The sequence below is a fragment of the Eschrichtius robustus genome, chromosome 1 (genome assembly GCF_028021215.1).
Source record: "Eschrichtius robustus isolate mEscRob2 chromosome 1, mEscRob2.pri, whole genome shotgun sequence".
In the NCBI taxonomy this organism is placed as follows: Eukaryota; Metazoa; Chordata; class Mammalia; order Artiodactyla; family Eschrichtiidae; genus Eschrichtius; species Eschrichtius robustus.
Genome location: NC_090824.1, coordinates 150566880 through 150581303, shown reverse-complemented (window position 1 = coordinate 150581303; position 14424 = coordinate 150566880). Strand labels below are relative to the sequence as shown.

The following is a 14424-nucleotide window of genomic DNA, read 5'->3' as shown; positions in this document are numbered from 1 at the left end:
TTTGGTTGCTTTGATAATCTGATGACAGCAAATGTGGGGATGATGTGGCATTTATTTTGTTGATTCTAAAAGCACTACAGAGATGTATGTTCCATGTCTAAAAATTAACGTCTATTCAGGAATGGAGTACTGTTGATATTTTAATTTTCTGTCTAATTGGGAATTAACCAAAGAATGTAACTGAGCCCTTCTTGAAGAGTAGAAGTTTTTCCGAGTCTCAGCCTCGTTCCCCAGAGATGAGCCCTTGCTCTGAAGACCTGTAGTTGTAAAGGGCATAGGAAGGAATTGGGACTGAACAGGTAAGAACTGAGTTTCTGACCCTGGGCTTTTGCAGAAGAAGTGGTGCCAGGCTCAGAAAAAGGAAGAGATCAAAAGGGATGGGAAGCATTTCCCTCCTTTCCTGAGTAAGGAGCTGGTCTCCCAGACACAGGTGGACATAGCTGCGCTTTGTCCCTTTCCAGCCCCTCTCTTGTAAAGTTCTCCCACCTCTTAGTATTCCTTCCCCTGGCAGTCACATGCTGACCAATCCCCCCTCCCCCCACAAAACCACCCCATTTCGGCTGGTCCCTTAGAGCTTAGTGCCAGATGCCCCTTTCCTTTGTGTACCTGATCTCACAGGATGCTGGGAGAAAGGAAGCTGCTTGGCCTAACTCACACTAGTGTGTAAATGGCTCAAACCTCTAACTCAGGGAGGCCTAGTCACATTTTCCAAAGAGGATGCTTGTTAGCATATTTGGATCACTGGAAGAGGGAATGGAAGTGAGGGAGGAAGGAAGGGGTTGGGGGAAGGAAGGAATTTATTACTCAAACTAAGGCTACATGGCTACTGAAGTGGAAGAAAGCTAGGCTTTGTGGTAAGACGTCAGAGACAGGCCCTGACTGGGAATCTGCCCTCTGGGGTCAGCTCCTAAAGTTGCTGCTTCCCTTTCCCCATTTCAGAGTCCTCAGCTTCTCAAAAGGTCCAAGTTTCTTCCATTTCTGTTCCTGGGAGGTCTCTAGTCACCAGGGGGCAAGGCCAGGGAGGGGGTGTCTCTGACAGCTGTTGTCACATACAAGCGGACCACAAGTCAGGCATCATGTCAGGACCCTTATATATGAGAACAGCCTAGGGCTTGGGAAGAGTGGAAGGTCCAGGGCATACACTGTGGGCGTCTTCCCTGTCTGTAAATTTGAAACCACTTTTATTTTTACCTGGGATATAGGAAAGCTCTTTTATTGCAAGACCCTGACTTATTTTCCCCCATCCCCCAGGCCCCTAAATCAGCTTTCTGAACTATGAATCCCATGATTAGTCTTTGAGGGGAGAGCAAATTTGTCCTATTATTACAGCTAAGGAGTGACTCCCTAAGAAGCAGAGCTGGTTCTCCTGGGAGTGGGCATCCCCCAGGAGGTCCACCAGGCACAAGTGACAGTGGGGTTTCCAGAGGGACAGGAGGTCACAGCCCCTGGGGTGGGATGCCACTTCTTGGCACAGACCTTGTGCCTGAAGCTGGGTGTGTGTTCACAAAAAGCCTCGGCAACCTGATGCTGGTGGCCTCGGCAAGAGATGAGGTCATTTTCTAAAGCACAGGAGCATGACTTAGCTTGTAAATCTGAGCCCTAGTGGCACAGGTGTTCCAAGGCCATGAATCTTCTCCCATTTTCATTCCCGCAGAATGTTGGGGCTGTCTGTGAGTTAGGGTGAGGGGGTAAGTGTGGCCCAGCGGGCAAGGTGGCTTAATGTCTCCGGGAGGCCCCTTCAGACTCTATTCCATCTGCATGTTCATATACAGGCAAAAGAAAACAGGGCTCCATTCAAAGAGCAAGAGGAATGTGGGGTTACGATTTGGCACCCAGGAGGTCAGGAAGCTTTTAATTAAAATAAATTCCAGTGACCCTGGGCTCATTTTCTTGAGGCTGTCCCAAGGCAAGAGTTGGAACAGTGAGGACAACTCTCATTATGAGGGAGGCCTGTGTGTACAATGTGACAATTATCTTCTGTAACAGTCTTCGGAAACTGTACTCTGCACTAACTGCAAAAAGCATTAAGGACCCCAAGGAATTTGAATATGGAAAGTCTCAAATCCTAGCCTGGCATTAACCCAGAGGAGTGCTATCACCCAGCAAACAAATGGATTGAACCCATTTAGACCCTGCTGGGAGCTGCCTGGGGCTTTGCACAGGCAGCTGCCCTGAGGCTGCCCACCAGCCTTGTGGGGGCCACAGAGTAGCCTGAGGACAGACGAAGCCCCGGACAGGTTGACTCCTCACTGCATGGCCCTCAGTGGTCCACACTGGAGACCACCTTCAAGAGGAACATTTTCATAGGGCCTGGACAGGGCATCCGGGAGCAGTAGACCTGCTGCTCCTGAGCTGTGTGGTCCCTGGAAGTCCATGGCCATCTCTGGGGGCAGGTTTGCATCAGTAGAGTAAGGTGACCAAGATGGCGGCAGGCTGGGTGAGGCTCACACAGCAAAGTGTGCATGAAGTGTCTGCATAGTGCCTGGTGCCCACAGGCCTGGTCTGGGCTCAGTCACCATAGGGACTGCCTGCCTTGAATGTCCTCACCACCAGGAAGCTGACCAGGACTGCCCCCCACCCCCAACACCACCCAGAGTCCCACTTGGGGCCACCCAGTAGTGATCAGGTGTCCAGCGCCTCAGGCCTGTTGCCACAGTTGCTTGTCCTGGTGAAGTATATGTCATTTCCATAAGCTGCCCTAATAATATGTTTTGAAGCCAAGTCAGGGTATAAATAACTTAGGCTTTTCTGAGAAGTTCTGAACATAAATTATTAGCCAGCACGAAAGTGAAAAACCAGAGCCTCATAAAAGTGGTTATCAGAGAGCCCATCATCCTCCCTAGGAGAGGGATAAAGCCGCAGACTTTGTTCTCAGACACAAAGATGAAAGGCAGTTTGTAAGCAAAGCTCAGTGAGGTTTCAGTTCTGCCACAGGTTGTCCCTCTGTGAAGAGAGACCAACAGCACAGTATTGGGGTGGAAAAGGCCACACCTTCTACTCCTCTGCTGGCCTCAAGAGCTGCCAACCCCTGCAGCCCCCACCTGCCCCCACCTTTGGGGCTTCTGGGCTCCCTGGACCTCTAAGGACAGAGCACCCTCAGAGCCACGCCCTCTCTGGTTCTGGAGTGTGGTCAGGTAGGTAGCTCCTGGCCTCCGTCTAAGGCCTTGCTTTGCCTCTAATTGCCAGCGTGACGCTGGACACACCTTGGACCCCAGTCCTCTACATGGGATGTGCTTTAAGGTGCCTTCCAGAGGTTTCTGAGAGGGGGTCCTACTAACGATGGTGGAAAACAGGGTAAGAGGCTTCCCTTTTCTTCTCTGGCCTCACCCACCGCTCTCTCTCTGCTGCTTCCCCTTCCCACCTGGCCTGTGGAGCACTGAGCAGGATGGATGCTGACATCTGCTTGGGGAGCTCAGGCACCAGGCTCAGGCTGGCTGGGCATTTTGTAATAAGAAGCGGGCCCTGAGTAGGAGCTGAGGAAGGGTCTCTCAGAACACACAGGGCTTGAGGGGGGTGGGAAGGCCGAGGAGGAAGAGAGAGGGAGAGGGGAATAGCGAGGAGGAAGGGAGAGGTGGGTGGGTGTGGCCAGCAGCAGCTTACACTCATTCCCACTGCAGGCCTGCACCACAAGGCCCACTTGGAGGCCTCAAGTTGGAAGTGGGTGACGGAGGCAGCAGGGGCAGCCAAGGAGGGCCACGGGAAGGTGAAGACCACCTTACCGTGGCTGCTCCCAGGTGGCCACATTACCTGTCAGGAGCCCACTGGAGTTGGGTGCGTCTGTCTGATTTCCAGTCTCTCTGAGACACATGGGGCTCAAGGAGCATCAGTAACCCCATGAGCAGGGAGTAGGTTGTGGGTGGGGCAGGGCCCAGCATGGGGCAAGCTGAGAAGCAGGCCACAGGAGGAAGAGCTGAGAAAAGCGGTGATCGCGGAGGGTAAGAAAGAGGAGACTCCATGGAGATACAGAGCCTACCTTCAGATACTTACATATTTCGTGTCTACTGTATAAAAGGAGGGGAGAGGCCAGGACAAGTGGGGGCCCAGGAGACATACGTATCCGTGTGTAGGGAGTTAAATCTTCGGAATGCAGCCCATGCCCATGAGTCTGTCCATATAGCCAGGGATCCCACCCCCTGCCCCAAGGTGGGCAGGGGCATAGCCCATTCCCTTCTGCTGTCTCTGGAACCTACAGAGCTCCCTGGCCTGCTGGAGTCCAGGCCACAGATGGGGCCACTTCCAAACAAGGCCGCCCGTGCTCAGCGGGCTCTTCCTCTCAAAGGTTTACACTGAAATGTACTTGGCTTCAGCCCATTTCATTTTAATACGCTTTAGGAGAAGAGTTATAAACACAAGGCCAATGCCCGGAGACTTAGCAGGGTTGGGAGAGCTGTTAATACCAAGTTTGTCTATGGCTGCTCCGGGAAGCTGGCCAGGCTCAGGTTAGTGACATTCTACAAGCCTGAATTGGGAGCCCTTATGCAATCACAATCCTTCGTGACTTCTAAGGCAGTTTTGTCTGCATAAGGAATGAAGGAAGGCACAGAGCAAAGGGATTAGTTTGATTGTGGAGCCTGAAACACACTGGCTTCTTGGCCAGTGGCATTTTGTTTGTCCGAGGGCAATGCCTTCAATGGACATTCAGCAAGTAGGCTATGGAGAATCCCTAGATGAGAAATTTTTCCTATTAACAATTCTTTAAAAAACAAACAAACTGTACTTGGCACAGACTAGTTTAAGCATGGGAGAGCAGAGTTGAGATCCCCATGCACGTGGATTCCTTGGCACTCCGTGGAACGTGCAGATGTGCTCCCAGGAGATCTGGCTGGGACTTCTGAACCACAAATGACCAAAGTCCAGGCCAGAGAGTCCTGCCTGGGTGAGAGCTAGGGTGGGGAGGCTGGTCCCCCCCTTAGTTGTCAGACAAAGATAAATTCCAAATTCCTGCCTTTCCTTTCCCCTTCCAGGAGGTAGCAGAGGCCTGGAGAAACGTCAGCCCTCGGTGGGTTTCTCTCATTACCGCATTGGCCGTGTGTGAGGGGACAGCAGGGACATGAAAACCAGGCACCCTGAAAGACGGTGGGAAGGCGCCTGCCCACTGCCACTGCAGCTCCTGGCTGCGGGGGACCCCGCTCCTTCCTGCTTTTTCGGGGAAGCTGAGTCCATGCATGTAACACGGCTGTACCCTCTGGGCCCAGGCCACTGTGCTTAGGCACTTGCAGATAAGAGCCGGAACAAACTATCTTAAAATGCCAGCCGGACAGCTCATTGTCCACCGTCTTCCCCATGTTTGTCACCAAGGGAACAAAGATTCCCACGGCAGCACATTCAAGCCTGTTAACACAGTAGGAATAGTCTGTGGTTTCTCTTTGCTTTGATTCTTTTCTGATGTGCCCATTTCGATGGTTGGCTTGAGGCCTTAGGGGCAAGGGCTGGTGCTCCTCTCTGCCCCTGCTCCAGGGCTTCATGCTGCCTCTGCACAAGCATCTGTTTTGATCCGACAGCTTCTCTGCCCAGCCTCCTCACTTAGTGTTGACTCACCTTCAAGCCTTCAGTAAACTCTCTTCCTGTTGGTGTCAAGGTGATAGACATTTCCAGTGTCTTCTGATTAGTGGAAGCTGAGTCTGAGAAGGGAGCATCCTTACACTGACTGGGGCTTTGTCCTTCTTGGGTAGAGCAATGAGTAGAGAGGATATGGACTGATGGTGCTGGCGGTATGGAGAGCTGGCTGTGTTAGCTCCTTTGTAAAATGGGAGGTCATCTTGCCTCCAAGGCTTGTTAGGATTAAATGGGCATGTTCGTGAGAGTGCCGGCACCTGCATACAACGGGCGCTCGACCCCTGCTACTGCTGTTGTTGTTGTTGCTGGTATGATTGTTGCTATGATTCCTGCTGGTTCGGGTTCCTGATGCCTCTGTGAGTCAATATGTTTCAAGCAATCGATCCTCCAGGCCTCAGGCAGAAATGACCCCCTTCCTAATCTGCAAAGCCAGTTGCAACTGTCCAACTCCCTGCTCTTGGGGGAAGTTTTTTTCTTATCCTTCCCTATTCATCCTCCTCCTCCTTCAGATACTGACTGGCAAGTCGGCTTTCTGGGTGCAGGTCACCAAACAGTCTGAGCTGCCAAAGAGACACGGGCCAGAATGGGGGGCTGAGAGCCTGTGCACGCTCCTGGGCTGGCCCCTTCCCAGATGGCACTCAAACTGGTTTCCTTGGGCCACCGTTGCTCTTCTCAAGTCCCTTTCTCTCCCCAAAGCCACACACTATTTGGGAGGGGAAAGAAGGGAAAAGGCATGTGCAGTGCCAGTCCTTATAATATAGCATGGAGGTCAAGAGCATAGGTTCAAGTCTACCACTCCCTGGCTATGGCTCTTGGGAAATTATCTAACCCTCTGTGCCTTAGTTGCTCCATCTGAAAACTGGGAACACTTGTACCAAACTCACAGAGCTGTGGTGAGGATTAACTGAGTTAATAAATGTAACATGGTTAGAACCATGATAGTAAGTACTATGTAAGAATTAGCTATTATTACTGTGTGAGGTCATTAAATTTTCACAGACCTAATTATCTGTATCAAGTAGGTATTAGTGGCATTCTCTATTTACAGGGGAGGCTATACCAACACCAGATTTAGACTGGAAAACTTAGAAAAACATACATAATTGGATTGTTTCTGATTCTATAATTACACAAAGCAGAATGGTCTAACTTTGCAGCTACAAGAAACAAGTATTTTAGGGACACGATTTCTATTGTTTCCCACCTAATCCATACATTCATCAGGTGTGTACACTGAGCACTAGCTGAGATGCTGGCAAACCGGAATCCCTCTAGGCAAAGATGGTTTCTGGCCTTACCCTCCTGTAGTTGCTTGGTATTCTCTGGGAGTAGACCCCCTCCCCCACACCCCAGCAGTTTAAATGCTCAGAAACTTCCAGTTCTCAACCCATGAGCCCCCCAAGAAAAACAGGAAGGACCTGACAACCACTTATTATACTCATGCTTCCCGGGTCAGAAGTTAGGGATCTAGCCCTCACACTTGTTTTGCATCCCTCAGAGCCTGAAACATATTTGACTTGGTGACCATCAACTATGCATTGATTTCACATAAAAATTCAGATTTCTGCCTTCTCCTGAAAAAGCAGACCTGCTAATACAAGCCTGCTTTCCACATGACAGTAATGGGCTGGAGCTGAATAACAGCTGTGCACTTTCGACAGGGGACGGGACTCTCCAGTTTGCCACAGTCCTCACCACTCCCTATTGCATCTCTCAGATTACAGCCAACAGTTAGCTGCCATTTATAATTATGCTTGCTGCTGCTACTGTTTTCTAATGACTACCTGCTTCACTCACATTGCTTACTTGGTTCCTATAGACATTTAGATTTGTGACTCCTGCTAATCTAGGGGTTTCCATCATGTTTGCATTTTAAGTATCCTATTAATACTTGTGGCATGGAAGTTTCTTTTCCCTTATTAAAGGAATTTTAGCCACCAATAAACTGGTTAAAATGTTGGCTCTTTGAAGGTTTTGAAGTTGATTGCTACGTATGGAGTGTTCTAGGGAGTTAGGGTAAGGAAGGTCGCCTGCCTTCTCTATCCTCCAGCTCTGAAAAGGTGCTCAAAGCTCCGGGAGACCAGAATGAAGGATCTTTGAGGTGGGATGGACAGAAAGATAAACACTGGCATCCCCTTCCCCAGCTCCTCCCTGGACAGGAGCCCCTGCCTGGCCCAGGGACCTCTGCAGACCAGGCTGCTCACTGAGGCTCCTCCTTCATCTTCTCCCCCCACCAGCCTCCTCATCTTAGCCCAGCTCCTACTCCCTGAACCTCAACCTCAAGCCTTCCAGATACTGATTTTCAAATTGATGGCACACTGGACCTTATTTTCCTACAATGCATAAGTATTTTTAGCTGACATCTTGGAATACACCTCTTGTCTTCTTTATGAGTTATACTCTGTTTCTGAATATTCTGACCAACAACACAGAAAGTCACTAGAATGCATGTTCTCCATCAATAGAGGCATATTGTGTGCTCTGAGCCCAGGATGGAGGATTAAAGAACTCCCAAGCTCACTGCTCTACCTATTATGTGGGGCTAAGAAAAACTATATGACTCATAAATGACAACTTCCTTTTGGAATCCTGAAGCCGTGTAAGTTCATCCTGATTGAAAGCTCAGCCCTGTGAGAGTCTGAAGGCCGGAGTTCCAGCAGGTCAGATCCTTTGCCACAGTAGCTCCACAACCTTTAAAAATAGATCACCTTTGAAAGCCCAGTAGATTTCCCTGTAAGCCCAGCACAAACTCTCTGGGGCTCTGATAGCTATGTTTGGATGAAGATTTGCTGTATTTGAGAGTAAAAGATTAGAGGAAGGCTGAAAAAAGATAGAAACCAAAGGACTCTGGACTCTGGACTCTGGTGAAGCTAACAGAGAAGGCTCTCTGAAGGGTCTGTCACAGCTCCATCCACCTGCTCACCCATCCCAAAGGCAGCTAGCCCACAGACACCGACGCACATGGGACAGGCAGGGAGCAGGCCTCGCTGTACCCCACGGAAGGCTCGCTCTCGCTCTCACCGTGGTGCTCAGGCCTCCCAGAAGCGACAGCAGCACAGGCGACGGAGTGTGCGGACACGGCTGCCTCCTCTTGAGAGGGGTTTCTGCTCAGGACGATGAGATGCGCCTGTCATCATGGAAAGAAGACACACGTTTGTTTACATGCTTGGCAGCAGCAGCAGGGAACTAACTGTTCTTGGAGCGATAAGCAGAAAGCCAAGGAAATTTCTAGCAAGCTAAACAATATGATTTATGTGGAAGCACAATCAACTCTTGGGAGAGCTCGGTTTTAAAAGCATTGTGTAGTGGAGAGAGAAAGCACCAAGCCCTGGATGCTGAGTCCAGATAGCTCGATGCTGTGGCCAGGGCTTGTTTCTAAGTAAATCATTTAAAAGTCTATGCTCCCATGAGTGCAGTGTTAGCAGAAGAGGGGGGAGGGTTTCCAGGAGGAAGGAGATGTATTAAAAAGTGCCTGTGCTGTAGGGGAAGTGGGCAAGCACAGAACCCTACCCACCAGTCAGCCCAGAGAGGGGCACCTACCCCCAGTGTCAGCAGCCTCACCCACAGAAACCCCGACCCCACCCCCATGCCTGGTCTGCCAAGCCCATTTGCCTATAACCTCGGTGAACTGGACCACAGGAGCTGCCCGAACACAGGAAACAGCTCAGTTCCTTGAAAATGAAGCCCATTTAAAAATTCTTTAAGGGGAAAAAACCACCCTATGATCCTATGAACATAAAATAAAAATAATCCTTTCAAATAAAATACAAACTACATCCATCCCTTCAGATAAAAAGATATTAAGCAAACAAACAAGTAAAGAATCCCATGGATTAGTCATAGCTCCTGGAGGCTGAAAGAATCGGGGTGCTTTGGGCAGTGTGCACCAGGGCAGGAGGAATGTCAGCATTCATGACATGGTTGAAACAGCAAATCTGAAGGCAGAGCATCAAGGTCAGAATCTTATCTCCATCCTTTATTAGCTGCGAGGTACCTTGGGCAAATCACCCACTCAGCAACCTCAGTTTTTTCATCTATAAAATGAGGATAATAAAAATTGTCAAAAATATTCAAATCGATATCACAAATGAAAAAGAAATGAAAAGTAACAGCCTAAATCTTAGACTAGATAAAGCCATACCACTAGAACCTTCTAGTCCAGACCAAGCAGTGAGACAGCAAAGCCATAGAGACTTGCTCCTCTGATGACCAGCTTAATGCATTTCTGAGATGATAAGCAGGGTAGACTCTAAACTGTCCCCTCATTTGTCATATGTTAAAATCCACTAGTTACTAGATCTAGACTTTTTATGATAGGGGCTACTCCAAATCAAGATTGCTGGTAATAACTTTTATTGCTGTGTTAGAACAATCAGAATTTCATATTTGTAAATGCTAACAATATCCTTTGTTTTAAAATGACTTTTCTTATTACAGCAACGGTCCCCAACATTTTTAACACCAGGGACCGGTTTTGTGGAAGACAATTTTTCCACGGACCAGGGGTGGGGTGGGGTTGGGGGGTGGGGGGGCGTGGTTCAGGCGGTAGTGCCAGCGATGGGGAGGTGGCAAATGAAGCTTCCCTTGCTTGCCACTCATCTCCTGCTGTGCGGCCCAGTTCCTAACAGGCCCCGGACTGGTACCGGTCTGTGGCCCAGGGGTTGGGACCCCTGTATTACAGGATATAGATAAACTGAATACTTGATTTTGGCAAACCCCAAATTGGTCATTATCCTCAATTTGGCCTGAAGTTCTGACTGGAAATGTTTTTCAAATAGGACACAGGGTTAGAGTGAAAGGATCAAATGTTCAGTGCTCAGGGAAAGGAAAAAAGAGAGGAAAAGCTTGCCCCACCCCAAATGCAAATGGATCATGTTTACTTTGTCTTTTCCCTGGGTTAACTATCTCTAGAATCCACTTTTGAAGAGAGCACCCTCTGATGCCAGAAGAGATTTAACTCATCTTGTTACAAAGACATTTTACACACAGTATTTTAGATTGATTAAAACTCAAATTCAAATTCAAAAAGATTTCATATGTTGTTTCCACTTAATATTATAATTCGAGGCAATGTAAAAGATACGTGTCTATCAAAATTACTTTCAAATGAATTATTAACATGTTCTGAGAGTTCTCTAAGTTGTCTTTTGTCTTGGAAACAGGAAGCAAAGTTTTCCATGAGCAAAAATGCTCATATTATCAAGAAAGTGGATCCTGAAATTTTATGGGGATCTGAACATATCACAAAATCTTCATAACTTCAATGTTTTGCTGTATGAGATGCTAATATAAGCAAACATTTAATATTCATTATTTACTTCAGAAACTCAGTCTCTGATCTAATTTGTTATTTGATGTTCTCGAAGCTTCTAAAAACCATATGCGGTAGTGGGGGGTAAGGACAGTGGAGAAGGGAACCCATGATGTTTAAAATGTGCAATCTCATTTATTCAGAAAAATTCAATTCAGTTTAATTTAATTCAGTCCTATTCAATTCAACTTATCTTAATTTTTAAATGCTTTCCACATGCCAGATATTATTCAAACCCTAGGAATTCACATAAAGATTAGGCAGGGCTTTTGGTTTTAAAGGAGCTTACAGACAAACTACAAAAATGTGGGGTAGTTTGATTTTACTTAAACTCACAGACACTGCCCCTCACTAGGTTTTAGCACCCGGCTCACTACTTTCCTCTCCACCCCTCCTCCTGTTATCGTTTTCAGTGATGTCAGTATCCGTAAGATTGGTCTGCACCTATTGGGCAAGAAAGAGATGGCACAGTTTAACAGATGAATAGAGGAAAAGAAGTTGATAAAAGAAAAGAAGTTTGCATGGAGGAAACCTAAGGAAGAGAGTGCAGGACCCCAAACAGGCTGCTTTAACATCACAGGCAGAGCAAGGGAGGGAGCATTTGCTGGAACTGGAAAGATGAATTATAGGGGAGGGAGCTGTGGCTTTCAGTGAATGGATGCAGACCACCTGCACTGACCTTGCTGGGAGGAGCTGAGGGAATAAATAAGCTGTGCTCTCTCCTTCCAAGGTCAAGGCTGTGTGCCTCCCAGCCAGAGGGCAAGGCGGCCCACTGACACTGTACTTAAGTGGGCACAGTGAAGGATGCAGAATGGAGCTAAAAGAGCAAACTAAAACACCCAGCGAACGACCCAGCTAACACCTTGGCCTCTTGGGTTTTGACAGGCTTATTTTCCTCCCTACCCTCAGCCACCTGGTCCCCCATGATGCTCTGGGCCTCATCATCGCTTAATCTGTGCTACCTCTGGATCCCGCAGCTCACAGACCCTGTTTGACTGTTGGGGCATCCTGGCTCTATCACATCCATGCAGCTTCTCGTCCTCTGTCCACTCTCCACATCTCACTAGCCATCCACCCCTCCTGCTGTCCCTTCCCTTCTGGTCCAGCTTAGAGGGCACCACCCATCAGTGTCTATACGGAAAATGCCCTCAACTCCACTGAAGCATTATTTGAGATGGTGAAAAATGGGGAACCATCTGAACATCCATCAGCAGGGGAACGAATATATTGTGGTTTATTCATACAATGATTGAACTCTATCTATATGTATTAACATTTCAGAAACACACCATTGAGTGGAAAAGCAACTTACGAAAGGATGCAAACATCATGATGCCACTGCTTTTCAAGTTTCTGATTTTAAAGCAAAAGAACCCCTTTTATTCCAAACAGAATGGTTCTCTAACATACAGAGTAGGTAAGTGTGGAGCTGCTCTCGCTGAAGCAGGTAGAGAGAGCCTGGGAAGCCCACCCAGTTGCTTCCATCCAGCCACCCCCAAAAGACCCTCCTTGGAACATGAGTGTTGGCGGTGACACAGTTTGACAACCACAGTACCACACCATGCAGGAGGCCTCCTGAGGGACTGAGTACTGAGGAAGTTGACAAAGCTAGTGATTAGATTACCCAATCTTTCCAAACTAAACCACTGTTCACAATTCTGGAACAACACTTTGTTTGCTAAGATAATATAAATACCCCTGTTACATACATCTGAGAGCATTTAAGGACTAGTTGTTAGGGTGAACAGAATTACAGGAGTCCTGCTTGCCTCTCTGGCTTTATACAGAGGCCCGAGTACTAGGCCCCGCTGGGTATCTGCGGCTTGACTAGGCTCACTCGTCCTCATTATTTATTAATCACCCCAGGGCTTGCATCTCTCCTCCCATCCTTTGAAGTTTTTGATATCTTATGGTTATATGTTTATCAACTGTCATCTTGAGGCTGAGGAGGAATGTTTAATATTCTTAAATCTCTTCAGCTGCTAGCATGTCGTACCGGGTTAAAAACAAAAACAAAAACACCTTTAATATTCCACATGGAGTAAGGTCATTAATTGAAAAAGCTCATTCACAAGACCAACTGCCTCAAGCCCTGGCAAGGTACAGAGCAGCTGTTGCATTCTGGTCCTCCTATGTGTTTCTGGGGGAAACCAAGGATTCCTCAGTGCCAACCCAGCTGTCAATAGACACAGCCAGAGCCAGGGCTGGCAGACTCTTATCTAACTGGGCCTGTCCCCTTGGATTTGTAAAATGTGTAACAGTTCTCGAAGAGAAAACTTGATGACTACTAAAAAGGATGTTTCTATTTATGCAGGCAGACCCCACCATATGAACACTCAACTTAAAACACTGGGTGGGTTCTGAGTGTGGAACCCCAGCTTTTGTGGGGAGGGAGAGAGAGATTTTTTTCCCACTTTGATAATGATTAGGGGAATCAGTGACTCAGAGGGAAATCTCCTCTCTCATAGCAAAGTGAAGAGCACACAAGTAGCTCAAAGTACATTTGTGGACTTAAACTGGGTCTATTTACCCTGGAGATGAGAACACTCGCAGAGAAGACAATAGTAATTGCCAGGATCTCTTTGTAAAGCTGAGGGCTAGGATAGGGAGGGACCGAGGGAAGGAGGGAAATAACATCGATATACACCAGCTCTGCTTAATCTCAAAATGACCAGTGAGAGTGATGTTAACTGCCTAATTTACGGATGGCGAAATGAAGCCTCGAGGAGAATAATCGACTGTCTGAAGGTCACATAGTTGGTCAATGGCAGAACGGAGATTCAAACTAAGGCCTGTGATTTCAAATTGCATGCTTTTCTCATCTAACACCTGGTTATCAAGAGGGCAGAAGTCACAGAAAGGCAATTTTCAAGTCAATGTAATGAAGAACTATTTAAGAGTCAGAGAAATAGTTGTTAAGTATTAGACTCAGCCCAGAATTAAATAGACTGGCTAGGGAAAGAGCGAGCTGCCAACATATGGAATTTTGAGCACTGACTGTAGAGAGACGCCATGGAGGGGGTCAGGCAGTGGACGGTGGATGGAGCAGACGTTAAAATGCCTTCTACCAAGTGTCTCCGTTTCTGCTTTGATTCAAATTTGTGCCTTAATTCAACAGAAGCTCAAGTCCACTTGTCACTGTGAGATATGAGCTTGCTGTGTTTCTTTTATAACTGACCAGCTGTGAGACTGCATAGCTTTCTCTCTCAGCTCTGCCAGAGCTGGCCATTCTACCCTTCAGCTTTGACTGTCATCCTCGTGCAAGACAGAGTCATGTTGCAGCCCAAGGTTGCCACTTCCTTTCCTCTCCCATCTCTGCCCAGTAGGGAGGTCTTCCATGGCCACACACACCGCAGGGGACTGAGGCGGCTGGAGGGCACTGGCTAAAAAAAAGATGGAGCTGGGAATCCCCGGGGGAAGTAGATGCAAGGGAAGTAACTGGGTGCAGAGGGCATTCAAAAACTGATTTCTGAGGGCCCCAGACTGAGCCAGTTTCTTTTAATAGTCAGAGAAAGTCTCTGCGGCAGCTTTCCAGTTGTCAATTTTAGCTCCTCCAA

At 47.9% G+C, this 14424-nt stretch overlaps 1 protein-coding gene across 4 annotated transcripts in view; it reads right to left on the bottom strand.

Annotated features, from left to right (window-relative positions):
- Positions 1-14424, bottom strand: part of TTC23 (tetratricopeptide repeat domain 23) — a 114733-nt gene that overhangs the window by 27495 nt on the left and 72814 nt on the right. For all 4 annotated transcript variants that reach the window (XM_068556946.1, XM_068556937.1, XM_068556968.1 and 1 more), the window contains one exon: positions 8578-8683. In XM_068556946.1, the coding sequence (XP_068413047.1) occupies positions 8578-8683 (106 nt within the window). The remainder of the gene's footprint in view (positions 1-8577; positions 8684-14424) is intronic.